Here is a 10,783-nt window from a genome sequence, read left to right as displayed (position 1 = left end):
CAGTAAATTCCTATCGGTTGGGTTAAGTTATAAATCTAGTCTAGGGTGGGCAACCTTTTTTATAACATGGGCCAGAATAAATTTTACGTTATTTCCGCGGGCCATAGTAGTTAATTGACGCCTTCTTATAACTTGTAATTTTTTTAGTCTGCAAATACGAAATAAATAAATAAAAAGTTAATTACTACATTTATTTCTCTTATCGTTTTCGAAAATTACAAAGAATTGGAAAAATAACTATTAATTAGTTATTTTTCCAATTTAATAATCTATTAAAGATCTCGCGGGCCGGATAGAAACTTTTCACGAGCCATAGCTGGCCCGCGGGCCGGGGTTGCCCGCCGTTGATCTAGTCTACTCGTGATTCACATAATCGGGCGAGGGTGGCTGAATATCTAGCAGGCAGGCGGCTAACAGCTCTCAACCGGTCCGGTATATAAAATTAGATGCTTTATGCGTGTGTTGCTTCTACCAGCTAAACCGTGACGTTGGTGCTCTGTAAAGCGCATGCGCCAATGCCTATAATCTGGCTGCTTGGAAGTTGACGAGCAGGCGGCTAACAGCTGAGAACCGGTCCGGGATATAAAATTACATGCTTTATGCGTGTGTCGCTTCTACCAGCTAAACCGGGTGAGGTTGGTGCTCTGTAAACCGCATGTGCCAATGCCTATATAATCTAGCTGATTGGAAACTGACCCGGTTTCGACATTCCTTCCGCCACTGAATTACAGTAGAGACTCGTAAATCGGAACCCGGGTAATTGGAATCTCCGGTAATCCGCACGATTTTCAGTCCGACTGTGTCGTGCTGAATCGAACGTTTTTGTTACTACATTTACTTGTAAAGTATAATTTTCATGTTTTTATATTCTTCAATATATTTATTTTGTTTGTACAAAATGCAGAAATAATTTTTAACGATACGATAGCCTCGATTATTATTATAAAAATTTTCGTTAGGCTTAAAATCGACGAAAATTCAACACGAAGCGACACGCAACGGAGAAAAATTTGAACATCGGACAGGTTAATATATTTTTTCGTACATAAACCGTAATCGGAACAAATCCCTAATCTGAACAACCCCAGTCTCCAATTGATTCCGATTTTCGGTTCACTATTGTATTCGAATATACAATAGCAATCTTATCGTTTTTTTTTCGCATGTAGTATAGAAATTTGTAAAAGATACATAATGCAGTTATAATAAAATATTAATTTTAATTAATGCAAAGTACAGTACGTTAAAATATGAAAATTTATATTTTATAAAATACAAGGGAAAATTATTAGATGGTGGAATCGGCGCTTCCATCGCTTCCAATGACGGCACGCCACTGGTCCGAACCCAAGACCAAGTGTTCTAGTGTTCTCCACTCAGTCAGTGGACAAGTAGGTAACTAAATTTGAGCCACCCTGTATAATAAAAATTCGTGATAAATAGGTAGAGATTTTCTAAAACAGTAGACATTATTTGACTTTTTTCTCATGCCGAAATTGATGAAAGTATACTTAATCGAAAGCACTTTAAGTCTTCTCCATTATTTATCATCAAGTCCTATCTAACTGTTATCAATTGTTGCTTGTCCAATTTAATGCATCTGTTAGAAGGAAAACTTGTATTATTTTTTGGCTATTTTTGAGGCCCTAAGAGATATTTTAAACAATTTATAAATGAATTTACATCTTAAAATAAAAGTTATATATATTTTAAAGATAGTTAAAAATTATTAAAATTTAGGGCATTAGGATTAAATGTAGGACATGTCCTGGAAAAGAAGGACGCCTGTATAATAGGAGCCTTATATATCTCTTACAAACGTATAGGAATAAGTGGTTAATGTTACCTATGGTTCCAAGATGGTGGCTCGTCTGATTCCAGCAAGGAAACAGTGGGGACGCACGTTCTAACCTAACCTAACCTAACTATTCTAATAATTTTGTTGGTAATAATTATGGAAATTTATTAGAATAGGTTAGGTTAGATTAGAGCGTGCGTCCCCACTGTTTCCCTTCTTCTATTTGCTGGAATCAGAGACGAGCCGCCATCTTGGAACCATAGGTAACATTGACCGAATATGTTTTGAGTCCCAAAAACAGGAGCCATACACAAAATATATTGAGTTAAATTTTTCTTTTCCTTTCGAATTGGCACATAATCAATATGAAATAATTTATTATTTATTATTTTAACGTTATGTTTAGTAAGACGTTAGGAAAATTAATAATTTCTGATGTATTAAGACGTTTATTTTTCTGCAAAGGATGCCATTCGGAAATATTAATTTATAGACTTTCTTCGAAGCATTTTTCGTGTTTTTTCTCCAGAAAAATTCTAGGGTTTTACGATGGCCCGGTATTTTTAGGGTAAAAATAATTTATTATTATTATTTATAAAAACGTTAGGTTTCAAAAATATTTCTCTGTCGCTTGGTAAAATTGGGTCAGAACTCTTCCAAGTTACAAAGATATCTTCTTACAACACTGTAAGTGTATAAGGTCAATTGTACAGATTAAGTTTCTTATCGTGATTATCCGTGACCCAAAAGATAGTTTTAATATTTAATTAAATAAAAACAAGTGAAAAGCTTATTTTTACTTAAGATAAAAAGTTCACTGAACGGCCTTTAGGATCAAATTTAAAAATTTCAAGTGTGCCGAGTAATAGGAGACGTCTGTGAAAAATCGAAAGGGTTTTAATTAAATTCTATTCTTTCCACTTTTCGTGTGTTATCTGGATCATTTCTCATCGTTTAACTGTGCTGATTCCACTATATATCATTTCTATTGTGAGGGTTAAAGTTGAGGATAGTAATGTGAGGTATGAAGATGAAGGCAGGGATAAGGGATAAAGTTGATAACAGTTATAACGGACAAAAGTGAAAATAGGGATAAGGGATAGAGTTTTGAAAACAGGAACAAGGGAGAAAGTTGAAGACAAGGGATAACGGATAAAGTTGAGGACAGTGGAAAGGGATAAGGGATGAAGTTAAAGACAGAGATGAGGAATGAAGATAAAGACAGGGATAAGAGATGAAGGAGAGGACATTCACATAATCAAAGATTGGGCTAGAGCCTCGTATTTAAAAGTTTCCTCATTTCTTACAATTATTTCTGTAGAATGCATTGATAGATATTGAGGGAAGTGTACTGTACGTCGTAATGCAAATAGATTGCTATTGAGTTATGAAAGATATATATATTTTTTTCTTTTAACACTCGAAAATATACTTTTGTGAAAAAATTAATTGTTGTCTGTTTTAATTGATTAACTGCAATTTGAAAAAATTGTAGACCTATAAATTCCCACTGTCTGTCCTTCCTTTATCTCGAGAACGAAGTTAGATACAGTTAGATACATGCAACACGAGACCAGATAGGGGTAGGAGGCCCCGGTAATCTCTACATATTGATATATGCAAGCCGGAAGTCATGTTATTTCAATTCAAAAATTTTTCGTATTATCACATTAAGTATGAAAATGCGAAAACCTACGCCTATAATTTTTCGGTTTTCTTCACTCAACATGCAAATACAGTCGAACTTTCAATAACGATCATGTCTAAATAACGGCCGTCTTTTGTGTTCCCGTCAGTAGCCGTCGTTGTTCAGAGGTTTGACTTTATATACACAAGAAAATATTTTAATCTGATAAAATACTCAAGGTTTGTCTCATTGAAAATATATCACATTTCCTGTTTCAGAATATTTTTCAGATAAAATCAATTCGTTTGCAAATATTTATCTTGATAATATATTTTATATTAAAACATATAAAATTTATTATCAACGTAAAACAGCAGTTTTCTTATTTAGAAAGGAGGGAAAACTGCAGTTTTATGTTGCATATAAACAGAATGAGTTTCTTACACAATACTTTAGTATACAGTGGACTGTATAAATGTTTCACTTGCTCATTGTGGAAGGATCTGATCTACAGTGGAATAAGGCAACAGTGCTGAAGAATCTGCCATAGAATAAGCCATAGGATAAGAAACACTACTGAAGAATCTACCATAAATGAAGCAACACTGCTAAAGAATCTACAGTGGAACGAGGATACACTGCTAAAGAATCTGCAGTGGAATGAGGATACATTGCTCAGAATCTACAGTGGACTAAGGAACACTGCTAAAGAATCTGCAGTGGAATGAAGATACATTGCTCAAGAATCTACAGTGGAACGAGGATACACTGCTGAAGAATCTGCAGTGGGATGAGGATACATTGCTCAAGAATCTACAGTGGAACGAGGATACACTGCTGAAGAATCCGCAGTGGGATGAAGATACATTGCTCAAGAATCTACAGTGGAACAAGGATACTGTAGGAGATGGAACAAGGATACACTGCTGAAGAATCTGCAGTGGGATGAGGATACATTGCTCAAGAATCTATAGTGGACTGAGGCAACATTGCTAAAGAATTTACAGTGGGATGAGGATACATTGCTCAAGAATCTACAGTGGAATGAGAATACACTGCTGAAGCATCTGCCGTAGAATAAGAAACACTTCTCAAGAATCTACCATAAATGAAGCAACACTGCTAAAGAATCTACAGTGGGATGAGGATATACTGCTCAGGAATGGAAATAAAAGTCTAGATTCGAATTAGCTACGAAAAATCACAAAAATTTAACATTGGGTTCGAATTTCGTACCTCCAGAAACATTCATTATCACGCGACCATCTGTCCAGTTCCATAAAAGGTAAATTGAAATAATTTAACAATTCAAAACACAATAATGTAATGAATAGAATGAAATTAATTTACATATTTAATTTACAACGATAAATATTAAATTTTATCATATATATAATGCGTCACGCAATGTACCAATTAAGATTTTCGTATCGGTTTCTTATGTAATTGATAAAATTACAAGAATAAATCTTTAAATTACTGAGAATTTCTAAAATGAAAGATTCACAGTTCGATATTCATTAATATTCATGAATAATAATGGTTACTATCAGTTTTATTCCGAGTTATTTTAATGTTGAAATTGCCGGATAGTTAAGGAACCTTGACCAGTTTTCTGGCTATTTTCGATAAATTATTGATAGTATAATATTACAGATGAGTTTCACAAAGTTATACACTAATACGAAAGATAACTTGTCGTGTCTCTAAATAATATATATATTTTAAAAATTCAAGAGAAAAATCAGAGTAAAATATAAATTTGATTTGATGGAATACGGCATGGGCGATCTGCCAAAAAGAGTGCAAACCAGTGGCCGAGTGGAACCAATGAAAACTCGTCTTTAAGTTCGTGCCCCACTATTTGGTAGCCAAGTGGAGCTTTTTAAATTTTCTTCGCGTGTTCAACACTTAAATTCGAGCTAATTGTTCATTTTAAAAAGTCTTCCTGATGGCACAGATCGCCTTTGTGTTACGCTGAGGTATTCCACGAAAGTAGGTCTTCCGAGGAAGACTTTCTATGGGAAATTGTCCCCAATATAAGTGTTAGATATGCGAGGAAAACCAGGAAAACTTCACGTGATCCGGCACGGACTAAGTGTTTAGTGGTTTTATCATACCTCATTACGGGTTAGAACATAAATTCATGCTGCTACGTATGGGCTTTGCGGTTAGTTTTAGTGCTACATGGGTTTCATGATCGACCTTAATGCTACGTGGGATTTAGTCAACCTCTCATTATTTCCCTATTTATTTGTAATTTAGGGTAAGATTCTAGCTCTAAATGAGATAGAAACGACCCCCAAAAGGTCATATTTATGACCATCTTCATATTCATCCACAAATACAGCTAAACAATTAAAATCTTCCGTACATAAAATCGGTTTTACGTTATATTAATAATGCCTTCGAGGAAGAAAGAGAAAACTAAATAAAATTCCACGAATTTATGTAATAAATCTAAATTAATACAATTTTATGTAGTTAATAATAAATTTGTCACAGATTGTTTCATTTATATATAAGTTTTACGCAACCACAATTCAATAATTCGTTTATTAATGAAGACAAATGGCCATTTTCTCTCAGAACAAAGTCATACAAAATCCAGACAATTTTTTATTATGTTGAGAAGACGGGAAGGTCGTTTAAAGGCATTGTTAATTATCCCCTGTACTATTTCTAATAATATAAACTTATATTTTCCTTACGAAATACAATATGTTAATCTTATTTTCTTCAAGGAAATCTGCATAAATATCTGCCCTTTCAACATACAAACAGGAAAAACAAAATTTACATTTATTTCTAAAGTTATTGAATGCATCTTTATGTCGTGTCTGTCCGAGACGCGATATTAGAGAATATAAAACGATCTGTGGATCAGTTTCCATGACTCCACAGTCACTATCTTCTCCATTCTCCACTCCATTCGTTCTTAAATTTGGGTGTTGCGACCAATCAAAAGTTAGAACCCCATCACTTCATGGGGAAATTTTAATTTTTGTGTTGGATTTATACTCCCTGTTTCTTTACATACCAGGAGGAAATTCTCGTCAATTTAAATGTATTTTTACTTTATAAATTAAATTTCTTGCGCAATTAGAACATAATTACTATAATTTTGTTCTAATTGCGCATTTGTTCTTAATTTTGTTCTAATTGTTCTATAACTATCATTGCTAATCTGGTTAACCTTCGGTGTTTCTTTAATACTATATTAAAGAAACACCGAAGGTTGACCAGATTAGCGATGATAGTTATTGTTAGAGCATGCGTAATGACGGTAAACAAACTTATCCTCCAATATAAAAAGTGAACGACAACCAGATAAACTTCATTCAGCCATGGAAAATAATAGAATAAAATCTGTTGCCGTAATAGGAGCCGGAGCGAGTGGTCTCCCTTCCATAAAAGCCTGTGTAGAAGAGGGATTCCATGTGGTTTGCTACGAGAAAACTAACCACGTAGGGGGCCTCTGGAGATATAGAGACGAAGATGTGGAAGGTTTGGCATCCGTGGCACGCTCTACTATTATTAACAGCAGCAAGGAGATCACGGCTTTCAGCGACTTCCCTCCACCCAAGCATTTTCCCAATTACATGCACAACTCCATGATGATCAAGTACTTGGAGCTGTACGCTCAGAAATTCGAATTGGTCCAGTATATTAAATTCAGGCACGAAGTGTCATCGGTAACACCCTCGGATGATTACGAATCCACTGGAAGATGGAAGATAAGAGTTAAGGATTTGTTAAATGGGGTGGAATTGGAAGAGGTGTTCGATGCAGTCATGGTGTGTAATGGTCATCACGTGTATCCGTTAAGACCCACTTTCCCGGGTGAAGATGAGTTCGAGGGGAGGATCATCCATACTCATAGTTATAAAAAACCGAATGGTTACGATGATAAGAAGGTGCTAGTTGTGGGTGTTGGGAATTCTGGAGGTGATGCCGCTGTGGAACTCAGTAGTGTCGCTAGTAAGGTGAGAGTTTTGTCACATTAATTGTGTTAAAAATAACATTTAGATTAATTAAAATTAAGTTTTAATCATTATCAGTGAATTTTAATCTGTATTTATCATCCCTACTGACGAGAATCATATTTTCAGTGGGGTGCAGGTTTCTCCCAGAAACTTTATCTAGAGGGATTAAATTTCTTTTAATAAAATCTTAAACAGGTATTAATATAAAATTTAGCCCAGACATAAATATTTTTATATTAAAGAATATTCATAGATAATTTTTTCTCCTTCATCCCCTAGCCATGCCTAAAATTAGGCTAAATGACACGTGAGTAAATGGAATGAGATAGATGAGAAATTTTATAAAATAGATTTGCACATAAGCCAATTAATATGAGTCTTAGGGCCTTGCGTTACGAGTCTGTAGCCTAGGGCCTGCGTTATGAATCTATACTTTAGGGCCTCGCATTTTTACATGTATCATTATTTGGTGGAGGAGTAAATTTTTAATATAATGTTTAAAAAACATAATTTTCCTTATAAATAAAACCCTAACCAATAAAAAAAACATTCAATATAATTAACACGAATTAAATATAAAACATTAAACTATTTTCGTTAATTAATTACAATTTATCCATAAGAAATTAACGTAAAATAGATTTTAAATATTATTTTAAAAGTAAATAATATTAATAATAATACTAAATTTCAACAGAAAGTGATTTATTCATTTTTAATAGGTTCGTTATTCGAATAAATTACAATAATTTTGCATATTTGCGCTTTAAAATACAGTAATTACCAGCTTAACACAATTTATAAATTTTAATGAAAATATTAATTACAATTATTGATGAGTACAGTTAATTATACTTTACTTTGGGCCAAAAAAAAATTGGGAAAATTTGAATTTTTGTTAATGAGTTGGCTGATTATATAAATCAATGATGGGCAGGAAATTAAAAGAAAAATTTCTTTGTATCGTCTCTTAAAAATCAATAAAATTACAAATTGCTATAAGGTATATAACGATTAATTCTTTGTTTATTGTTAATTTAAGTGCTACGAAACATAAGTAAGGAAATATTAAATTGGTCGAGTAATTAAGTACCCAATGAGCTGTTATATAACGTTATCTTGGATATAAAAGTGACAGTTTTGGTTAGATCTTTACACTAATAATTACAATAAAACCTGCCTAAAACGGATTTTTTCCCCGTTTCTGGAGGTTTTATACAGGTTTATTTTGTAAAATAATTTAGATTTTTCATTTACAGGTATACTTAAGCACAAGAAGAGGATGCTGGATAATACACAGAGTTGGAACCAATGGTTTACCCTTCGATTCTCTATACTTAAGTCGCTTCTGGAACGTACTTTCTCACGTAATTCCATTGAATATACGTAATTTTTTGACGGAAAGAATGATAAATGAACGTTTCAATCACGAATTATATCAATTAAAACCCAAACACAGGATACTTTCTCAACATCCCATGGTAAACGATTCTCTACCCAATCGTATATTGAGTGGAACCGTGGTGGTTAAAGGGCCAATTGAACGCTTTGTTAGAAACGGTGTCGTCTTCGAAGGGGAGGATTTCGTCACAGAAGTAGACGAAGTTGTCTTGGCAACAGGTTACAAAATTAAATTCCCTTTTCTGTCTAAAGATATAATAACAGTCGAAGAGAACAAGGTACAGTTGTATAAGTACATCATCCCATCGCAACTTAAGCATAGAAGTTTGGGCATTATTGGGCTGATACAGATTGTTGGTGGCTTCTTCCCTATATCGGAGATACAGGCAAGATGGTATGCCCGGGTTTTAGCTGGTGAAGTAGATCTACCTTCGACACAAGATATGTATTGGGATATCGAGCACAAATCTGAGATGATGAACAAGCGATATTTCGGTGGACCACGTCACACCATACAAGTAGACTACGTCGACTACTTAGACGAAATGTCATCCATGATAGGAGCCAAACCTGATATATCAAAGATGTTTTTCTCCGATTTCCCACTATTTTGGGCGTGTTTTATGGGTCCAAACCTTCCTTATCAGTATCGTTTGCAAGGACCACACGCTTGGAAAGATGCACGTCGAGCAATTCTTGGCTATAAAGAAAGAGTGGAATCTCCACTTAAAACAAGGCATAATTCGCCCGAAAGGAGGGAAGAAAACGATATTTTTAAGAATATTTTTGGGTATTTTATGATATTTGCATTCTGTTTATTTTTTATTGTATTCTTTTAAGAATAGAAGAAAAATGGGTTAAATTATCCCTACTCTTTGTAATAAATAAGGTGTTGGATACGCTTATATTCTGAAAATTATGGCCTACCCCTTGATGAATTTAACAATAAATCAAGTAAAACTTCTATACTCTACTCAATTAATCTGTATCAACATTCACAGCATTAAAGGAGACGTTAATACTTAAGTAGAATTAATATCCACTTATAAATTCTAATTTAATGTTGTTAATGTACTGAACTGTCATTTTAGGAAGAAGTCAATTGATTGTATGCTTAATTGAATGCTTTATAACTCAAGAATAACGTCTAAATACATATTTCAAGTCGTTTATAATCTGTTGTACATGCACAAATAAAAGAAAGTACTGAACATGATTAATCATCAAGAAATTTACTGAAGTAATTTATCATTTCTTCCATGTCCCCGAGGCATTTAAAGCGGAAAATATAAGTTATAGACATATAAAATCTTAATCCCAATACAATTTAAAATTGTATATAATTCCCTAATTAACTAACGTAAATTTTTAAATCTAATTAATTCAGTTGTAAATAGTATCTCTTGAGAAATTAAGAATTAGTGTACAATAGAATCCCTTTGTAATTTTAGTTTTCTCTGTAGCCTACCTGTGGCTGAGTAGATGAAACACATAACACTGGTCTTGGGTTCGTGCCCCACTAATTGTCTAGCCACGTGGAGTTTTCCGGCTTGTCTTCACGTGTCTAACACCAAAATAGGTGTCAGTTTCCTATTAAATAGTCATCCCTTACACTAATAAAAATTCCCTTATTTAATGTCGACATACATTACCACGAACACTGACACTGATGGGTAATGTATATTACATTTCAATACATTTCCTTTATAATTATGAGGTCAGAAAACTCGATATTCCAGTCATTTATCTTGCAAAGTTACTGAACGTCGTCTCCGTAAATAGAATAAATGTCGACCATAATAATTATTTAATATATATATATATAACAGCTATATACATTTCACTTTATATTTCTTTTTTTTTTGCCCTAATTAATTACATCTTCTCCCACGTATATCAATTTTTATATCAGGAGTAGATAATGTACAATAGTTGGATGATTTTTATCAGGAGTTATCCAAGCAGTTACAA

At 33.6% G+C, this 10,783-nt stretch overlaps 1 protein-coding gene across 1 annotated transcript; it reads left to right on the top strand.

Annotated features, from left to right (window-relative positions):
- The first annotated feature begins 6,759 nt into the window (after nucleotides 1-6,759).
- On the top strand, nucleotides 6,760-9,725 carry LOC136981206 (flavin-containing monooxygenase 5-like). The gene is made up of 3 exons (XM_067277487.1): nucleotides 6,760-7,411; nucleotides 8,671-9,602; nucleotides 9,653-9,725. The coding sequence occupies exons 1-3, from the start codon at nucleotides 6,773-6,775 to the stop codon at nucleotides 9,723-9,725; spliced, it is 1,644 nt and encodes a 547-aa protein (XP_067133588.1). The 5' UTR covers nucleotides 6,760-6,772.
- Nucleotides 9,726-10,783: the final 1,058 nt, after the last annotated feature.

The sequence above is a fragment of the Centruroides vittatus genome, unplaced genomic scaffold, assembly GCF_030686945.1.
Source record: "Centruroides vittatus isolate TY-2023 unplaced genomic scaffold, ASM3068694v2 contig_747, whole genome shotgun sequence".
In the NCBI taxonomy this organism is placed as follows: domain Eukaryota; kingdom Metazoa; phylum Arthropoda; class Arachnida; order Scorpiones; family Buthidae; genus Centruroides; species Centruroides vittatus.
Note: the sequence above shows the minus strand (reverse complement) of the source record. Positions and strands in the feature narration are given on the sequence as shown.

Excerpts from the sequence above, each read along its gene's own strand:
- LOC136981206 (XM_067277487.1), top strand. The coding sequence starts at position 6,773 with ATGGAAAATAATAGAATAAAATCTGTTGCCGTAATAGGAGCCGGAGCG. Across the intron at positions 7,412-8,670 it reads TCAGTAGTGTCGCTAGTAAG|GTATACTTAAGCACAAGAAG; the intron begins GTGAGAGTTTTG and ends TTTCATTTACAG. Across the intron at positions 9,603-9,652 it reads ATTTTTAAGAATATTTTTGG|AATAGAAGAAAAATGGGTTA; the intron begins GTATTTTATGAT and ends TATTCTTTTAAG.